Below are 20,763 nucleotides of genomic sequence, written 5' to 3'. Positions count from 1 at the left end.
TGACATTAACTTTTTGAGCCACTTGTCCTTCGGACAAGTGGCTCAGCCATTTTACTTGTCCGAAGGCTAAACCCACTTGTCCGAAATTTACTTGTGAAAATAAAAGCCTATTAAAAAAAATGAATAAAACCGACAAGAGATTTGGACAATTAATATGATTTAATAACTTAATCAGGCACATTTTATAACATAAACAGTCTGGCATAAAACGCCATTCGATTGCATACCCAAAGTAATTAGCTATTTATAATACTTTATACTTATAGCACATGCATAAGATGGTCTCTTTTGAAAGGTAACATTCTGAAGTTTCTTACACAATAAAGAAAAATCACTTTGGGTGCTTATAAAAAATATCATGCTATGTAATCATGTTAAACATTTATGTTTAAAAATATCACTTTGAGTGCTAATGTAAAAGAGAAACAGGTTTGAACACACTGAAATAAAATAGTTGCTCCTTACTTTTGTGTTCTGAGAGGTAGGAGCTGGAAAACATAACGGTTCCATAGCCTGAAAACTTAATCATACAGGTCCAAAGTCTATAAAAATCCCATGGAAAATTTGTGTATTTTGTAATGTGTGTACCGCAATAATTCCAAAATGGCCTTCCGCTGCCATTCATTCAGAACGATTGAAAGGCGGCAAATTTCGGCTGCCTCCAAATGAGTTTACAAAACGAAATGAAAAATAAACGTTCTTCAAAAATGTATTGGTTGCACGGCAAAAAATGCAGTCCGGAGCCGGGCAAAGTGCTCACGCTGCTGCCCTGTGTTGAAAATAAGTCTTGTGCCATAATACTGATTGATCACTCCTCCAGCTCATCTTCACTCCCCATCAACACCAGCTCATCCTCCTCATCTCCCCTCTCTCTTGACGACCAGGGGTTAAACCCTGGTCTACGCCTGCGCAGGCTTGATGTCCACCATCGCTGGGCAGCTGAGGCTGCATCAAAGTCTTCCAGAGCGGGACCTTGGATGGAGATGAACATGAGCCTCTGGAGTTGAGCGGTGGTAAGGCTTGACCTCCAGTCGGTCTTGACTCGCTTCATTGTAGAGAAGCCACGTTCGCACACTGCAGTGGAGACCGGGAGAACCATATAGATCTCCATCAGATGACATAAGCAGCGGAACATGGCTCTCCTCTCCTCTGGGAATACAATGAGACAAAAATATATGAATTAATTTCCTTCAAGAAATTCTACTTTCTGCTTTTTTTTGGTAACTTTTAAAATACACACTTAACATTATACTGACACACACCTGATTGCAGGACACTGAGAAAAATGTCCCTCATTGGAACAGCTGACCGCCTGAGAGCGAAGCTCTTATACTGGGCATACTCGGCTATAACCTCCTCTGGTGTAATCCCTGCCTTGGCCAAGAGCTCCTTGTAAAATCCAGATAGGCTCTTCATTTCTTCCTGACCATGCTGAGTGAAGGTCTCTCTTGCCACAGCATCAGTGTGGTCATACTTGGGCCAGCAAGAGGGATCTAGTGCCCTGAACTTAGCTACTATGCTGTCTTGATGCAAGTCCTTCAGACGCTCATCCAAGTGACTGATGACTGCATCTGTATGAGAATAAATGCACAATCACTACACTGACTTTGACACCTTTTAATACACCAGACACTATATATATATATATTTTTTTTTTTATTTAAAAGGTGTCATACCTATCACTGCTGCCCTTTGTGGCTCAAGCGTGGAGGAAGAAGCCCTGTTCAGTTGGACACCCTTGTAGCATCCGGATCCATTGCTCTGCTCCACAAAGGTCTCCATGTACAGCCCCATTCTGGTCTTAAGGGAGGACAGGTTCCAGAAACACCTCTCCTGGCTCTCCACCGCCTCACACACTGTCACACTATCCTTTTGAAAAACCTTGGAAAGGGTGGCAAGGTGGTCAAGGACATCACAGAGGAAGTGGAGGAAGAGGACACTGCCGTAGTCCTTCAAATAGCTGGACACCTTCTTGGCCCTTCCTGTCACAGCAGCCGATGGTTTGGGCCGACGTTCGAGGCTTGCCATGTCCTCAAAGTGTGCCAGGATCACAGGAAAGCTATCACACAATACCTGAAATGGTTAAAAATATATATATATATATATAGTTTTAAAGTTATACTGACAACACGGTTTGTGAAAACAATTAAATAAATAAAATCTATAATATTAAATATGCCACAATACTGCACATGTAACCACTGCATCTACCTTGGCTGCACGGTGAACATAGGGCACCCAGCGGGCCCCATGTAGCGTGGTGGGCTTCAGTACCTTCTCCTCCATGGCCTCCGCAATCATCCGGAGCTCACGAAGTGCTTTTGGAGCATAATGGTACTGCTCATAGATGCTGCATAGGGTCGCCTGAAGCTGTTGCATCTTGGGGTTTTCTTTGATCGCAATGACCACGCCCAACTCCAGACGATGAGCGATGCAATGGATGGGTATGAGATGCGGGACTTGCTCTTTGAGGCGAGTAGCAACACCTGTCCTGCATCCAACATTGACTGCTGCACCATCACTCCCAAAGCCCACCAGACGCTCCCTCCAATCCACCAAGCCAGCCACACTAAAAGCTGAACAAAAGAAAAGACATCAGCATAGAGAACACAGAAGCAATAACTCCCAATACAGAAGCAATAATGAACTTATATGCTACAGTACCGTAAAAAAGGTTTGATAAAAAAACATTTCTCACCTGCATAAACAGCTTCCAGCACACCAGCTGCATTTGCATGCTTAACGTCCTCAATTTTCAAATATGAATTGATGGGACCCTCCGTGTCCATGTATCGAACGTACACCAACTCGTTCTCTAGGGTGGCTGTATCGGTGGCTCCATCAATCATAACTGAGAAGTATTTAGCCAATTTCAGCTTCTGCAGTAGTTTCTCCAGCTCCATTTCATAAATAATAACAACAAACCTGATGGGGGAGAGACAGCAATACAAATTGTTATGGTGTTGTTTTGGAAAGTCAGAATCAAAGCAAGACGAAAAACACTGAAATAATGCATCTTTGCTTGTTCTTTTTGACTGCCTATAAATGAACATTTTGTGAATATCATACCGTTCACAAGCCTTGTTGGACGCATAGCAGTTGGGAAGTTGTCCTCCCGTCCTGTTTATTAACCCATGTAGGGTTGTGAAGTGGGTGAAGGGCTGTTCTGTTCTGGCTACATAATAAGCAGCATGCATTATGTTGGTCATTTTAACCAACATTGTCTCCTCCATCCTGTGGAGCCCTGTGAGGACAGGTGGCAGTGGAGCATCAGGTCCCCTCTGTCTGGCTCTGTCTGCAGCTTCAGTAAGCTGGTGTCGCTTACTTAGAGCATGAGTTGACAAGGTGTCATATCGGAATGACCCGGTTCCTTTAAACAAGGACGAGGACCTGGATTTGAAAAATGGAAATGAATTAACATAATTGAACACACCCTACTGGACTATAATACGGGGATAATAATACGGGGATCCGTTACAGTCATTATTATCTGAATTTCATTGGCTACACAAACGGCCAATCATTTCCAGCGTCAGTCGGATTGATGATCTAATGTTTTACACACAACGATAACCATTTTTGCATAGCAGCAGCTTGCTCTAGCACAGTTATTAATGTCTCGAGTCGTGACCGTTAGCTTGTGAGAACGTTAGGAATAGTCTGCCTATACGTTTTACACTATAGTCAAATCAAATCACGAAAGACTTGATATCTGATCATCAACATAACCACTCCTTCCTCTGTCCACTCCAATAACACAACAAACGACCACCTAATAATAACGTCGACATCAATAATATCATAGAACACATTAAATAGCTTACGTTATCTAGATAATGTTATATAGCATTTTACACAACGTTTGTCAACTGTGAACGTCAGTCAGGATAACTAGCTAGACTACACAGTTCAGTTTATTTCGAATCTCATCATCTTCACACATCAGATAAATAGTCAATTATCTAACGTTAGCAAAAATAAAAGTTGTCACTTACGTGTCTGCAATGTCGGGCAAACTGCGGCAGGTTGAACAGTACATGATATGCTCTTCTCCTGCTTCTTCGGTGTACCGGAGCCAAGGAAACTTCTCGGTCCATGATGGAAGGAAGTTTCTTTTGCGTTTTGTTTCATAATCTAATTTGGAGGCAGCCGATTTTTCAGGATCTCGCCTAGGTCGCTTTCCTGGGGCTTGGTTTGCTTTTGGCGCCTGCAGCCAGGACATCTTGAACTCATTACTCACTGACTGGATATCGAGGATAGATGAGTCGCGAGCGTGACAGCGCATACACACCAGCCGCGCAAGCAGGCACTCGCGGGTTCGTGTTCACACCAATTTCCCGCGGGTCAAATATTTCTACCAATCACTGCAGTCATAATATTGACGTACAGGTACGGAGATTGCGACACTGCGAGACAGGCACTTCAGATGGAATAACGTTACTATTTCGTTTGGGTGATTTCCCCCCCCCCCCCAAAAATGCACTTGTCCGTTCGGACAAGTTAAACTGTATTATGCTTGTCCGACCATTTTTTTTACTTGTCCCGGACAATCGGACAAGCCTTAATGTCAAGCCCTGGGGTGACTCCACTGTAGAAATAGCCTGCACGTGTTCAACAACATACCGTGCAATGGCTTTATCCACTTTCACCTGACTAGCAGTCCCTCGGTTGAAATCTAGCCGCTGTTGCTTGGGTGGAGGTGGGGTGGCGTCGGATGGCTCTGGGTCTGTGGTCAATAGCTTCGTCCCAGCATGTTGTTTTTGCAGATGTTTTAACAGATTGGAATTGCTGTTTTGAGCAGTAGATAGGATCTTTGACCCGCCAAGACACAACTTACACTTAACTAACACATTCTTTTCTTTATGCTCGAGAAAAGTAAAATAGTGAGCATATCTCCATGCGGAGAAACTCGACTTGTGTTCCGCCGTCGCCATGATAGTATTGTTAGTAGGCTAACCAAACACAAACACGCCCACAAAGCGTCTCTGCATGTGACACAGGAAGTATCTAAGTACATTTACTCAAGTAATATACTTAAGTACAGTTCTCATCTCTGTTCGCCTCGCTGTTGGCGCCGCTCACCAACGTCTGGGAGCCGAGACTTTATAAAAAAAATAACGGAGTAACGCACCATGTAGTAACGGTAACTGAGTTACTGAATTTAAAAAATAACGCGTTAGAGTACTAGTTACTGCAAAAAATAACGGCGTTACAGTAACGCGTTACTTTGTAACGCGTTAGTCCCAACACTGTGTTTAATCCACGTTGGCGTACTACGACTACAAAATTAATCGGTTTGTTTTTTCATCAGGAAATGCAGCCCTGCTCAAACAAACAATTTTAAATCATCATCCTCACGATCATTTAATAATAATAATAATAATAATAATGCATTACATTTTTTATTAGAGCGCTTTTACAGGTGCTCAAAGCACTTTACAATTACACATTACACATATTAGACATGTAAGAGTCATTACTGTGGACATTACCCACAGGAGCAAATAATAGTAAAGTGTCTTGCCCAAGGACACAACAATGTAATGTATCATATGTTCGCCGAATTGACATGAAAGCATTAAGAAATATGAATTTGCTGTAGTCAACTTCATTAAAACTTTATTAACGTGCCTAAACTCAGTAATTCACTAAAGATAGGTTTATTTTTAATGGAGCCTTGTCGCCTCGCAAGTGTGATTTATCTTGTATTACTATACTGTAGCATATCGTTTTGTATTCCCACTGTCACGGATATAATCATATTCTGCATTGAATAAGATACATTTAAAATAAATCGTATTTTGTTTCTATTAACATATATGTGGTTTAATCCACGTGAGTTTACAACTACAAAAATAATCGATTTGTTTTTGTATCACATCCGACGGGAGGAAATGCAGCCCGGCTCTCACTACCGATTTGTAATCATAATTTAATCATCTTCACGATCATGTAATGTAGTAGGCTATCATATGTTCGCCGAATTGACATGAAAGCACCAACACATATGAATATGCTGTAGTCAACTTCATTAAAACTTTAACGTGCATAAACACTAAAAATAGGTTTATTTTGAATGGAGCCTCGTCATCTCACCACGGGCAAACAATAATATTTACAGTGTTAATAGTTTACTGTATTATTTATTAGTGTTTAATATTACTGCTATACAGTGTTGGGCAAGTTACTTTAAAAAAGTAACTAGTAATAGTTACTGCTCTCAAAAAGTAACTAGTTACTTTGTTAGTTACTAAATTATAAAAGTCACTATTAACAAGTTACTTTACTTTCAAAATAATAACAATAAAAATACCAATAAAAATACAAGTTGTTCTGTGGCACAGTAAGAGAAAAGACAACTCCCCATAATTGTAACAATCATTATGAAATGTAGTGGAACAATAAAACACAAAATATATGTTTAGACATTTTGACAGGCATCTTTATTGTAGCCTCAACAATCAGGTGGACAATGCTTTCTGTCCTGCACACTGTTTACATTTGACCGTAATATTTTTTGCGTCCTTTATCCCCACAAACTGCAAATAGTGGTTATATTTAGCTGATACTTGCATCTGCCATTGTGTGTGTGTGTGTGTGTGTGTGTGTGTGTGTGTGTGTGTGTGTGTGTGTGTGTGTGTGTGTGTGTGTGTGTGTGTGTGTGTGTGTGTGTGTGTGTGTGTGTGTGTGTGTGTGTGTGTGTGTGTGTGTGTGTGTGTGTGTGTGTGTGTGCGTGCTGGTGGTGAGCGTTGCAGTGTGTTTGTGTGTTAACATTAGCAAATGTTTGTGTGTGTATTTTCCCCATAAGGCAAGACCCGCCCAACTCTGTCTCTGATTGGCTTACCCTGAAATGTTACCCCGCGTTAACCAATCATCACTCCTCTCTGGTTACTTTCACTTTTCCATGGTGCTGTGAGAGGACATCGCTGTATTCGCCTGTAAGTTACATCCGCAGGGAGATTCGGTTCAGTTCCTTCACATGCAGTAACGCACCCATTTAAATCACAGTAACTATAACGGCGTTACTTAATGGGAAGAGGTAACTAGTAATTATTTACCGCAAAAAGTAGTTGCGTTACAGTAACGCGTTACAAAGTAACGCGTTAGTTCCAACACTGCTGCTATAACAATCACACATTGAGTTTATTGTTGTGCAATGATAAAATCAGCCCGTTAATTTTTTTAATAGTCAGGAGGACGGGATTTTAGGCTGACAGCCCAGGAGCACAGCGGAGGAACCGGAAGGGATCTCGGCGGACGGCCCGGGGGCAAGGCAGAAGCCGAGAAGGGGGACTCAGGCGGACGGCCCGGGGGCAAGGCAGAGTCCAAGGTGGGGGACTCGGGCGGACGGCCCGGGGGCAAGGCAGAGTCCAAGGTGGGGGTCTCGGGCGGACGGCCCGGGGGCAAGGAGAGTCCATGGTGGACTCAGGGGGCCGAGCATGAGGGCGAAGGCAGCGGCAGGAAGAGTCAGGGGGCCGGGCACGAGGACCGCGGCAGGAAGAGTCAGGGGGCCGGGCTCGAGGGCGAAGACCGCGGCTCTCAGGGGGCCGGGCTCGAGGGCAAAGACCAGACAGCTCCGGAGGCCGGGCCGGACCCGGTGTCGGACGAACAGGAACCGGAGCCGGTGGGACAGGCTTCGGCAGGATCCCCCACGGAAGAGGGCCAGGAGTTGGCAGGACCCCCGGCGAGACAGGTGATGGCGGGGCCTCCAACGGAACAGGACAAGGGGTTGGCAGGACCACCGGCAGAAGAGTTGTCGACGGGACCCCCAGAGGAACAGGACATAGGATTGGCAGGACCCCCGGCAGGAGAGTAGTCAGCGGGACCTCCAACGGGACTGGACATGGAGCTGGCAGGACCCCCAGCGGAACCTCCAACGGCACAGGACATAGGGTTGGCAGGACCCCCGGCAGAAGAGTAGTCGGCGGGACCCCCAACGGGACAGGACATAGGGTTGGCAGGACCCCCGGCAGGAGAGTAGTCGGCGGGACCCCCAACGGGACAGGACATAGGGTTGGCAGGACCCCCGGCAGAAGAGTAGTCGGCGGGACCCCCAACGGGACAGGACATGGAGTTGGCAGGACATGGAGTTGGCAGGACCTGCAGCGGAACCTCCAACGGCACTTCAGTAGGGACTTGAGTAGGAACTTGAGTAGGGACTCGAGAGGGGACTCGAGAGGGGACTCGAGAGTTGACTCGAGAGGGAACTCGAGAGGAGACTCGAGAGGAGACTCGAGAGGGGACTTGAGAGGGGACTCGAGAGGGGACTTGAGAAGAAACTGGAGAGGGGACTCGAGAGGGAACTCGAGATGGGACTAGAGTTAGGACTTGAGATGGGACTAGAGGAGGGACTGGAGATGGGACTAGAGGAGGGACTTGAGAAGGGACTTGAGAAGGGAATTGAGTAGGGACTAGAGATGGGACTTGAGAAGTGACTAGAGAAGTGACTAGAGGTGGGACTAGAGAAGGGACTAGAGGAGAGACTAGAGAGGGGACTCGAGAAGAGACTAGAGAAGGGACCAGAGATGGGACTAGAGGAGAGACTAGAGAGGGGACTCGAGAAGAGACTAGAGAAGGGACCAGAGATGGGACTAGAGATGGGACTATGGCTGCTGGGGCCGGAACCAGGGCCGGAACCATGGCCGTTGGGGCCAGAACTGGGTCTGGGACCATGGCTGCTGGGGCCGGAACTGGTTCTGGAACCATGGCTGCTGGGGCCAGAACTGGGGCCGGAACCATGGCTGCTGGGGCCAGAACTCGGGCCGGAACCAAGGCTGCTGGGGCTCGAGCTGCTAGCCTGGCCTTGCGACTCCTTCTTTTAGGAGCCGTTTGGAGGCTTCGTGGACCTCCAAAAGCCAGACGAGTTCCAAAGAACGGCTCCTGGACAGGAGCAGGAGCTGGGGCAGAAGCAAGGGTTGACTCCAAACGGACCACACCGATGTGTGTGGTGTCATAAAGGGAATTGAGAGGCATTGAGAGCTAGCATGCCTGAGGCTAGCAGGCAGGGGATAACACACCGAAAATCCAGCCAGGTAAGAATCTCACCAAGCCTGGTTTCTCCAGTTATCTGGCGCGCCTCTGCCAGAGCAGCCTCTTGCTGCTGAACCCCGGACGCTCCCATCCATCGATCAGAGCAGGTAGCCAAGGAAAAGGTAAAATCCAACAATTCCTGCTCAAAAGGATCTGCTGGGCCCATATTTGGTTGGTTCGTACCGTTACAGTGAGTGAAGCAAGCAGGACCCGCAGATAACTCTGATTAACCTTTATTTCAAGAATAAAAAGAAAATAACTTGGACAAAAAACAGAACACTCACCGGTGAACTCATTCACAAACAAAAGACGAACCAACACTGAACACAGGAAGAGACAAGACTAAATACAGGGAGGGGTAATCACAAGACGAGAAACAGCCGGGCAGGGGAAGAGAAACACAAGGGCCACACAACACAATCAGACAACTAGACACACCAGGGAAACTAACGACAGGAGGAAAAACACAGGGAAAAGGACCAGACAATATACCCAGAGGAAAACATGACAGGGAGAAAAGCAAAACACCCAAAACAAGACATACAAAAGCGTGACATAACACAACAATCGTAACAATACTGTAGCATATCGTTTTTGATTCCCACTTTCACGGATATAATCATATTCTGCATTGAATAAGATACATTTAATCATTTAAAAAAAATCATATTTCGTTTCTTTTTAACTAAATAAATGTGATTTAATCCATGTGAATAATCGGTTTGTTTTTGTATCACATCCGACGGGAGGAAATGCAGCCCGGCTTTCACTACCGATATATTTAATCATAATTTCATCATCATCTTCACGATTATTATAAGTTTCACTTTCCTTTTTATTTAAATTCCAACCTTGGTAACGAAGAATATGTTTCTCTGTTGTCCACGTTTATAAAGCATAAAACAACACCACCAGAGCGCGGTGCAAAGTATCTAGATAGAATATGGCGCTGGGTTTACAATAGTTGTTTTTCTTATTATACATCAATGTAGTCCGCTGTATAGAAAACTGTAGTTTCCCCACAGCGGCAGACAGACGCACATTCATGACATCCGCTGGCGCATCATAAATACGTCGATAGTGTAAGTGCTGTCGGATTCTCAAAGCACTGCAGTCTCTTCTCCTGAATCCTTTTGAATTCTCCTATCCACTATTCATTAACCCTGAAAGGGTCTGTCGGCCATCATACAGTAGGTGTGACAAAGCTCTACCATCCCCCCTCTGTTAACAAGAGATAGTATGTTGCGGACTCTCTTTGTTTAAAATAATGGGAGACTTTTGTCACATTCCGATGGGCAATCGGATTTACATGCAGGGCAGCATTGCCGGTCTGAAAGGGTCTCTGGAAATATCAAACATTTAATTAAAGTTTTAAAAACAGTGACAGGTTAAAATCGGAGGTGGAAGAAGTATTCCGATTATTTACCTAGGTAAAAATACGTGTTAGAAGTAAATGTCCTGCATTCAAAATTGTTAATTGCCCGAGTGAAAAGTATTATCATCCGAAAGTAAAATGAATCATTATGTTATTAGTATTAAATACATATAAGTATTTGTACAACTTGTATTTAGAAATACTCCGTTGTAATTATTGATGCATAAATGTGTTCATCCATTCAATGTGGCATCTGCTATAATGGGGTTAATGTATGATATTACTTAATAATACAACACATTACTGTATAATACGTGATAATGTATGAGTTGATTTACTTCGATCTACTGTACTGTGTACACCACAACAATATTACAACAAATATGCTACACATTGAACCAAACTATTGTAAAGGTAAAAGTATGAGCATAAAAAATAAATAAGTGTAAACATTTACATTATTATTATTATGATTATTTAATATATAAAGACTATATATTATTAAATTACAATTAAGATAATAAGATTAAATATACTTTATTTATATATATATATATATATTATACTGCATCGACAAGGGGAAATATACACTGGAACTTATTGACATGCAGCGCACTAACGGGCCAGCGAAGTTTTGGAGTGATGTCAAAAAACAGCAGTTCCCTAACGTTCAGAAAGTAGCGATCTGTGTGCTCAGTATGTTTGGATCAACATACACATGTGAATCAAGCTTTTCACACATGAACTCAATCAAAAGTAGCACTCGCTGCTCCCTGACTGACAGCACTCTTCACCAATGTCTTAGGATTGCATTGACATCCTATGAGCCAAAAATCACTGCTCTTGTTCAAAACTAAAAATGTCCCTTCTCCCATTGAGTAAGTCAGCGATGACAAATCACAAATGAGGTGATAGTAAGCACCTAGTTTACTATAGTAGGCGTGTAGTGTAGTATTCATTCATATAGTTACCCGTATCCCTTGTCATGGGTTTGTGCACTGAAGGGTTTGACAGTTCTTTCTGTATTCATTTAAATGCACTTTGTAATGTGTCTGGATCAAATGTGACCAAAACGTATGATTTTTTTGCTATTACTTGAAAAGTGAAAAAATAGTTTTGCTACAGTACTACCTCTTTGTGTTGCATTGGAGCTCTTTAGCTTTTTTTTTTGTATGTGAGGACATTTATTAAGACTGCTATTATTGTATTCAGTAAATGCACTTTGGGATGTGCCTGGTTCAAAAAACATAACCTGAATATTTGACTTCTAAAGCAAACAAATGTAATGCTACAACTGTGCACTTTTTTTTCAGATTCTGTTAAATTAATGCTAATTTGTTGTGTTTTTATGCACTTTTTGACCTACCTTTTGTTAGATGAACAATGAATAAAAATTGCATATTTTTCATCGCAGTAATATGTGTTGGTTTAAAATGTGTCACTACCCGCTTTTTACAGGCCGCTGAATGTCTGGCCCAGCTGAATTTTGTAATTATAACATCTGGCCCAACTGAATATTTAGTTGAATAGCCCTGATCTACAACATCCAGTTGTCTGTGTATTTGTGAATGAAGCGCCATCTCATGGTTAAATCCTGAAATTGAACAAATGGGGAAATTTGGCAACGCCCTCTTAGGAAATAGTGGGAGGGCTTTAATCTCCCAGCTACTGGGATCCGCTGGGTTTTTAGTTGGAATCCGCTGGGTGGAGTCCTATCTGGAGCGCTACATCTGTATAGGTTGATTATATTTTATATCAATAATCTGAATCTGCAAGGAAACTAGTAACAAAAGGTATTACATTTATGTAGTGTGGTAAATAGTACACTGTTTCCCTCTGAATTGTAGTTGAGTAGAATAGAGTGGTGCAGTGATTATGTATTTGTTTATGCCGACCCGGAAGTTGGATTTCAATGGATAGCAAAATAAGATCTGTGATTTAAAAAAGGCAAGTGTTTATGATGATTGACACATTTTATTCATCAGGATAGTCTCCACAAAAACATTAAGGCTATAAAAGTCTTCTCATTTTGTCACTTTTTAGCAACCTCTGATTTTATGACACATAGAATCTTCGGAAATTGACCAGTGGGGTATCTACTAGGGATGTAACGATATACCGAATATCGCGGTATCGCGGTAAATAAACTTCCCAATACCGTCGTGAGACTGACAAAATCTACCGCGATTTTTAAAAAAAATTAATTTTTTAAAAATACATATATTTTTTAAAACACTTTTTTTTAAAAACCTTTATTTAACCAGGTGGTCCCATTGAGATCATCGATCTCTTTTTCAATAGAGACCTGTCCAACATGGCAGCAAGTAGGTTACAACATGAAAATAAAACAACAGATAACACAAAAGGACATCGTATTTACAGGGCCACATTTATACACCTAGAGACATTTACCAACCATATATTTATATCTCGCCATGTCAATAAGCCTGGCGTTAGACTTTTTCGCTGTCCGTCATTTTGACAGACAAGATCGTAAAATATCCGTCATAATCCCTTATTACCCGTCGGGTCTGAACAGTTCACGATAGAGCATGCTCGTGAACTGTCAACGGGGCGGGGGGGGCGGTGTTATGCCGTGTTTGCATGCACCTCGCGGGACGCGCACAGCGTAAAGCAAAACCTCCCAGACATGTATTGATCTGTACGGCAAAGTACGGTTTGGAAACTATATCATTTCCTTTTGGAGGGCATGCATAACACCAGAGCCTGGCTGCGGGGAAACGTTGGCGCTGTTCCGAGTTTGTTCTAATCTGTCAAAATGACAGACTGCTTTCAGATTTTTCCGTCATTGTTAAATAAAATATTCGGTTAACGCGATCACTGGTGTCCCAGCAACATCAGTACCAAGCGAGAGAGTTTTTTCCAGAGCAGGGGATATTGTAAATGCCCAAACATCCCAGTTTAACAACCTGGAAATGTGGACATTCTCATATTCCTAAAAACCTGTCTGATGATGCTGAGTGAGTGACTAGTGAGTTTGAGTTGAGTTACTTGAAAAACTAAAGTGAAACTTGATTTATTTTATTGCAGGGTCTGATTATTAAATGTCCTTGTTTATTTGTGAGATGCAGTGGCATAAAGAAAATGCTTAGGCTACTTTGTTTGGTAGTACTAGTAGGTACAAAAACACTGGTTTTCTTGTTCCAGTCTGTTACTGTCACTTTGTTTTTGACACTTTAAAATACTGCTATCCTACAAAAATGCTGTAAAAATCAGATTTATTATGTAATAAAAAAGAAATTCCGAGAAAAAAATGTTTTATTGAAAAAAAATATATGATTTTTTTCCCCCCTTCCCTTTATTATTCAATATCGCGATACATACCGTACCGTGGACTTGTTATCGCGATATTATCGTACCGTGAGTTTTTGGTATCGTTACATCCCTAGTATCTACTGATGTATTTTAACATGTAGCGAAACACTCTTGGACTTATGTAAACAACAGACCTTATAACCAAACATCTAACCAAACACATGTTTAAAAGACAAACATTTACTTTGACACGAGGAAACAAGAAATGCCAATGTCCTTGATCTCATATTCTCAAGGAACTGCTCTACTTCTAACCTCTCTGTAAACCCGCTCCACACATCCGATCACTTCTTCATTTCATTCTCTCTACCCCTTTCCAAACATAACAACCTAATCTCTTCTAACTCTGCTCCTGTCCGCCGTAACCTCCGTTCCCTCTCCCCCTCTACCTTTGCCTCATCGGTGCTCTCAGCCCTCCCTTCCTCTGACTCGTTCCAACTCCTGCCTCCAAACACTGCTGCAAAAACTCTCCTCTCGACTCTCTCATCCTCTCTGGACTTTCTCTGTCCTCTCACATCGCGGCCGGCTCGTCAGTCCCCTCCTGCTCCCTGGCTAAATGATGCACTGCGTGCTAATAGAACCATCCTTCGGGCAGCAGAGCGGAAATGGTGGAAATCCAAACACCATGACGACCTCCTAACCTATCAGGCTCTCCTCTCCTCTTTCTCTGCTTCCATCTCTCAGGCAAAAAGCACTTTCTTTCAAGATAAGATCCAATCTTCCTATTCCAATCCCAACAAAAACTATTTTCTATCTTCTCCACCCTCTTGGACCCCCCCAAAGCACCTCCCCCCTCCTTCCTTCTGTCAAGCGACTTTGTTAACCACTTTGAAAAAAAGGTTGATGATATTCGCTCTTCTTTTTCTGACTCACCTTTACTCACCGCTGGGTCACCAGACCCTCCCTTCACCCACACACTGACCTCCTTCTCCCCTCTCTCTCCAAGTGAGGTTCTTACCCTCGTTACCTCTGCCCGTCCTACCACCTGTTCTCTGGACCCTATCCCCTCAAACCTCCTTCAGACTATCGCTCCTGATATTCTACCATTTCTCACCCATTTCATCAACACTTCTCTAACTTCTGGTCACTTTCCAAACAGTCTCAAGGAGGCAAGAGTAAACACTCTCCTTAAGAAACCCACTCTCAATCCGTCTGATGTTATTAACTACAGGCCCGTCTCTCTCCTCCCGTTCCTGTCTAAAACACTTGAACGCGCTGTCTTTAAACAACTCTCCTGTTATCTCCATCAGAACAACCTTCTGGATCCGCACCAGTCTGGTTTCAAGGCAGGTCACTCAACAGAAACTGCTCTCCTTGCTGTCTCTGACAAACTGCACACTGCTAAAGCAGCCTCCCTCTCCTCTGTCATCATCCTTCTGGACCTGTCTGCTGCATTCGACACGGTGAACCATCGGATCCTCCTTCGCACTGTCCAAGAACTTGGAGTTTCAGGCACTGCACTTTCCCTCCTCACCTCATACCTCAACGACCGCACCTACAGGGTTACTTGGAGAGGGTCCGAGTCCGACCCTTGTCAATTAACTACAGGGGTCCCTCAGGGCTCGGTTCTTGGTCCCCTCCTCTTCTCCCTGTACACAAACTCGCTCGGGTCTGTCATTAGCCCGCATGGTTTTTCATACCACTGCTACGCTGACGACACCCAACTAATTCTGTCCTTTCCCCGCTCAGAGACCCAGGTCGTCGCACGCATCTCTGCTTGCCTAGCAGACATCTCTCGGTGGATGTCTGCTCATCACCTCAAGCTCAACCTTGACAAGACTGAACTGCTCTTCCTTCCGGGAAAAGATTGTCCCACTCTTGACCTAACAATCAACATCGGCACCTCTGTTGTTTCCCCGACTCAGACTGCAAGGAATCTGGGTGTGGTCCTAGATAACAAACTGTCCTTCACTGCAAACATCGCTGCTACAACCCGCTGCTGCAGATACACGCTTTACAACATCAGGAGGATACGTCCCCAGCTGACCCAGACATCAGCGCAGATTCTGGTCCAGGCTCTCGTCATCTCACGCCTAGACTACTGCAACTCCCTCCTGGCTGGTCTACCTGCATGTGCCATCCGACCTCTGCAGCTCATCCAGAATGCAGCGGCTCGTCTGGTCTTCAACCTTCCCAAATTCTCCCACACCACACCGCTCCTCCGCTCCCTTCACTGGCTTCCAGTAACTGCTAGAATCCACTTCAAGACACTGGTACTTGCGTACCATGCTGCGAATGGATCTGGCCCTTCCTACATCCAGGACATGGTTAAACCGTACACCCCAGCACGTGCACTCCGCTCTGCATCAGCCAAACAGCTCGCTGCACCCGCACTGCGAGGGGGACCCAAGTTCCCGTCAGCAAAAACACGTGGGTTTGCTATCCTGGCTCCAAAATGGTGGAATGAGCTCCCCATTGTAATCAGGACAGCAGATAGCTTACACATCTTCCGACGCAAACTGAAAACTCATCTCTTTAGACTCCACTTCGAGCGATAGAATTACTAACAAAGCACTTATATACTAATAAAGGGCTGGCTTTCTAAATGCCAGTTGAGTAGCACTTGAAATGTTTGGCTCTATGAAACCTGATGTACTTATATGATTCTGTTTTCTTAAAGGTTGTATCTTCCTGGTCGAATGCACTTATTGTAAGTCGCTTTGGATAAAAGCGTCAGCTAAATGCAATGTAATGTAATGCAACTAATTTCCACGTTTTAGGACCCATTCCTGCAACACTTTATTATTACTTAAGTAAAATACTTAAATAAGTGCTCAATTACATTCTACGACTGATTTTAACTTGCATAGATCTAAACGAACCTTTCTTTAACGGACACCTTAGTAAGTAGAAAACATATTTTTTATGATAGTTCCCATTTCCTGTTTTCTAAGATAGACATCCTGAAAAAAGCATCAAGTTAACCTTTTTTTTTTCTTGTCTTCCCCTTTCCTTTCTCTAGGCTCAGTACCTGCCTCAGTTACCCAACAGCAACATCTCACCAGCTCCAGATGTTAAGAAACAGGTGAAGCATAAATATCACCTGCCCAACATTTAACAAAGCAACACGTGTGGGCTGAGCTGAAAAAAGGCTTACTCATGCTAAGCTTTGTGCGATCATTTGAATACAGTAAAATATATTGTTGTTGTTGTGATGGTGAAAATGTGTATTTTGAGTCTGTGATCACGTCGTATTTTTGGCATTATCGCTTAATATTATTTACTCGACAAACAATTGTTAGGTCATTTACAGATGCAGGTGCATCACTCCCTGATAGTCCAATAGCGACGCTATGTTGAAGCCAAGTGCTTCAACATAGTTAACATTGCAGGAAAGTTTATTGTCAAGTCCCAAAACAAACCATGCAATATATTAGACTTTAAGTACTTTGTCAGGCTTAATATTTATCTCTAGATACCCCCAAAGCTTTATGCTTATATGTATTTAAAAGAAGACCTCAACCTAAAGTATTATTTTATCAAATATAACACATTCAACAAAACATGCAGCACACCTTAGGCAAGGCAAGTTTATTTATATAGCACCTTTCAACACAAGGCAATTCAAAGTGCTTTACAAAAATGAAAGACATTAAGAAAAAGGCATTTAAAAACAGTCATTAAAAAGCAACACAATCTTCCTGCATTGCAATTACTCTAAACGTGTAATAACGTGCTTTAACCAGTAGGTGGTTCTGGTTAAAAAGCTGTCAAGTTTACAGTGTTAACACAATAAAATATACTGCTGTTTCCGGTTTAGTTTACGACGGATATATTTTGTTATCCACAGACGACCACACATATATTGTTTTGATATTTGTAACACAAAAGCGATGGGAAAAATCCACAGCAACACAGAAAAGATGGTCTTAACATGACCCAGCAGCTGTCTAGTTAATAAAAGACAATAATATCGAACAAGATAATACCATTAACTTTATTGTGAATTTAAAACAGAACGGTAAAAGAATAGTTTCCGGTCTATTCTGAGGCCCAATCTCTGCAGATAAATAAATAACTAAGCCAGATGTGTAATATTTAATGCAGCCGAACCATTTATTACATTGCATTTATGTGATGACTTTCAAAGAGTAAAGCAAGCACTAGATGAATAAAGTATGATTTTGTCTTTTACGAAACGTTTTTTTCATATGGAATACCGTCGGAGGTCAACCAAGCACAGAGCTTGAGGACTAATCACGGGGTTTGTCGAGCAAAGCACATGGTGTAGTCTCAAACGATAGCTGAGGATTATGGGTAGTGTAGTGTCTTCGGTCGTCCTAAACTCCGATACAACTATTTGTTTCTCAGAGTCGAAGGGGAAAAACACAAAACCATTGTACACAATTTAAACCAATCAATGTTGTGTAATTAACAAGGATAATCTGGTGTTTTTGAGTTGATGAGTAGTGCAGATTTCACTGTCAAATCAATCGACAGTAAGGAGAATACTTACTTCCGGGTGTAAAATTCTCCGTTATCCAATGGGAATGGACGCCCACATTGCCTTTAACTGCCGCCGACATGGACCAATGTGGTGCTTCCCTGAGCGTCAAATACCACCGCCGATGGGAATACATTGCAATCAGTTGAAAGCTCTTTGCGTCCATTTATGAAGCTGAAGGAGACTCGGTGCGTCACAACTGCACGCCAAAGGACCCTGACCAATCGTCGCTATTGGACTATCAGGGAGTGAGACTGTGTTGGTAGGTTATGCAACACACTTACAGCACTGTTAGCAAAGCATACAGCAAGTGTAGGTGGACAAATACTGCACTCTTCTTCTCTATGAAATGTATTAAATAGCTCATTAAAGTCAGCCATCATCACTTGGACTAAAGTACTTTTCTTCTTATTTCTTTGTACTAGTTTTATAGTTTTCTGTTGCAGTCAATGACACAAACTAAAAAATATGTACACGTTAGAAATAAAGGGGCCCTATTCTGCTTATTTTCAGGTTCATATTTGTATTTAGTGTCTCTACTGCTACATGTCTCCATGCCTTAATGATCAAAAAGCTCTTTATTTTTCTCATACTGCCTGTGCTGCAGCACCTCTTTTCACCCTCTGTCTGAAACCAGAGCCCAGTCTGCTCTGATTGGTTAGCTGGCCAGCTCTGTTGTGATTGACCAACCGCCTAAAGATGTCCCGCCCCTTAGCCTATCAAGTACAATGTGTTAAAGAGCTAGGCTTACCTAGTGATGTCACCATGTTACGGAAGTAAACACATGACTACAAACTGAGGCGTTTCAGGCAGGGGGGGGGGTAGTGTGTGGGAGAGAAACTCCCTCTGGAGGGAACATAGGGATTTTAGCCTTTGCAGACCATTTACATGCACACAAACCTATGTAACACTACAGGAAAGAGAAAACCCCAAAAAGCACAATAGGGCCCCTTTAATATATTTAACAAGATGTTCCTGTCCAATTAATCACAATTTTACAATAAGAGTAATACTACAATAATACAGTAACCATGTTGTGCTCTATACTTGACTCTTAAGTAGTGTGACGGGTTGCAGTCTGTAATAATACAGCCTGTCTTTGACAATAATCCTCACAATATGACTGATGACATTTGGACCAAACATGTATTTACTTTGTTCATCAATAAAAAAAACATTGTACAATTCTTGAAACGTTTTTATCATGCGATCCATGAATTTTACTTATTATTCTTGTAGAAAATCAATCTGCGAAAGTGCATATAATTGAGGCAACAAAACACTTATCAAAAATGACCTTATACACCCCTAAAACCAATACAATAAAGACAGGAATATTGATTCAAACTGTTGTTCAAGCGCCCTCTGGTGGCATATACACGCAGCTACGTGTGCTGAACCCTGCCCAAACATTTACTAATATGCAAACTGTAGCAAGAAAGTAATAGTGAGCAAAGTCAACTTCACTGCATCCAAGTGGAGTGTGTTCTGCATATCTCTGAAAGTAACATTTTATAATAGTATGTTGCTGTAGCTTTTTCCTGTCTAAAGTGTGCTTTTACAAAACAACTACCCCATAAGACAACATTCTGGTATAAGGTATGTATGTGTTGGTTTATATGAATGATACATAATTGACACAAAGAGGGACTTAATCTGCTCTTTGGGATCATTTAAGATTTTAGGTTTAATTTTTCCATTTGATTTATTGATTCAACAACAACAATTGGATCTTTACGGAAGAGGATTAGGGCCACATGATTTTTTTTTTTGGGAGGATTTGAAAAAAAAACGTATTTTTTTGTTCTTAGAGAAAAGTCAGAATTCTGACTTTAATCTCAGAATTCTGACTTTAATCTCAGAATTCTGACTTTAATCTCAGAATTCTGACTTTTTTCTCAGAATTCTGACTTTAATCTCAGAATTCTGACTTTTTTCTCAGAACAAAAAAACAAAATCTTCCCAAAAAAAGAATTCATGTGGCCCTAATCCTCTTCCGTACATTTAAATACATGTTTTCAAAGTAATAAATACCATAAAGAAGATCAATAAATATGTTGGGGTATGTGTGTGAGCCTGAGCCCAGACAGCCCCGGCTCACACACGCACACACACACACATATAGCATAGTTAGCATGTACGCACAGAACACTAGTGTTGCAATACATAAACGAAACTTGAATAAACGTGTGTATATTGTGTTTTGAACGGTGCAAACAACCATATTCAACCATATATACCGAATTATGTCGACATTACTTAATGTACACCGTGCACCGTTAGCATGCAAGGGACTCTGTTAGCAAAGCAGAGCTAGCAAATCCACACACTACAATACAATGCTTATAGAGAGTGACTCACGTTTTTTCACTGCAAATACAGTCCTGAGCACGAATCCGGTGGTCCCTGGTGGTCGTCTGAGGTCTTCGTTGTTGTTTTCTTGTCGAGTAATATGTAAGCTCTTAAATTCGTTCTCAGTGCAGCAGAAGCGTACAAGAGAATGAGCTGCGTCACAGCGTCACAGCGTCACCCGTGTTGTCACCCGTGTTGTCGCCTGCACGTTGGCAGGGAGAGAGAG

The 20,763-nt window shown here is 42.6% G+C and overlaps 3 protein-coding genes across 5 annotated transcripts in view; 1 reads left to right on the top strand and 2 right to left on the bottom strand.

The window, feature by feature from the left end:
• The window catches only part of LOC307035962 (E3 SUMO-protein ligase ZBED1-like), a 23,374-nt gene extending 2,677 nt beyond the window's left edge, over window positions 1-20,697 (bottom strand). The window contains exon 1 of the mRNA XM_079675863.1: window positions 20,547-20,697. The gene's annotated coding sequence lies outside the window, so the exon portion shown is untranslated. The remainder of the gene's footprint in view (window positions 1-20,546) is intronic.
• The window catches only part of LOC307035964 (cyclin-dependent kinase-like 1), a 49,982-nt gene that overhangs the window by 25,983 nt on the left and 3,236 nt on the right, over window positions 1-20,763 (top strand). Inside the window, exons 11-12 of one of the 2 annotated variants that reach the window (XM_079675866.1) lie at window positions 16,704-16,766; window positions 20,664-20,763. In XM_079675866.1, coding sequence (XP_079531992.1) covers window positions 16,704-16,766; window positions 20,664-20,763 — 163 coding nt within the window. Of the gene's footprint in view, window positions 1-16,703; window positions 18,205-20,663 lie in introns of those variants that run through there. The other variant, XM_079675867.1, reaches the window with a different exon arrangement.
• On the bottom strand, window positions 141-4,573 carry LOC307035963 (zinc finger protein 862-like). Of its 2 annotated transcripts, XM_079675865.1 has the most exons (6): window positions 3,070-4,573; window positions 2,699-2,925; window positions 2,212-2,576; window positions 1,677-2,073; window positions 1,263-1,571; window positions 141-1,149 (listed from the first exon to the last, which is right to left on the bottom strand). In XM_079675865.1, exons 1-6 carry the CDS (start codon window positions 3,231-3,233, stop codon window positions 809-811), a joined length of 1,803 nt encoding a protein of 600 aa, XP_079531991.1. In that variant the 5' UTR covers window positions 3,234-4,573; the 3' UTR covers window positions 141-808. The 2 variants fall into 2 exon arrangements, with proteins under 2 accessions (XP_079531991.1, XP_079531990.1); XM_079675864.1 differs by having other exon boundaries at window positions 2,699-4,573.

This window comes from Notothenia rossii (genome assembly GCF_949606895.1).
Source record: "Notothenia rossii genome assembly, chromosome: 4".
Taxonomy (NCBI): Eukaryota; Metazoa; Chordata; class Actinopteri; order Perciformes; family Nototheniidae; genus Notothenia; species Notothenia rossii.
The sequence above is the reverse complement of the archived record's forward strand: the minus strand, read 5'-3'. Positions and strand labels throughout refer to the sequence as shown.

Bases quoted from the DNA above. Each gene is read 5' to 3' on its own strand.
- LOC307035963 (XM_079675864.1), bottom strand. From the start codon at position 3,233: ATGGAGGAGACAATGTTGGTTAAAATGACCAACATAATGCATGCTGCT. The intron at 2,074-2,211 runs GTAGATGCAGTG...TAACCATTTCAG, and splicing joins ATGTTCACCGTGCAGCCAAG to GTATTGTGTGATAGCTTTCC. The intron at 1,572-1,676 runs GTATGACACCTT...ATTCTCATACAG, and splicing joins ACAAAGGGCAGCAGTGATAG to ATGCAGTCATCAGTCACTTG.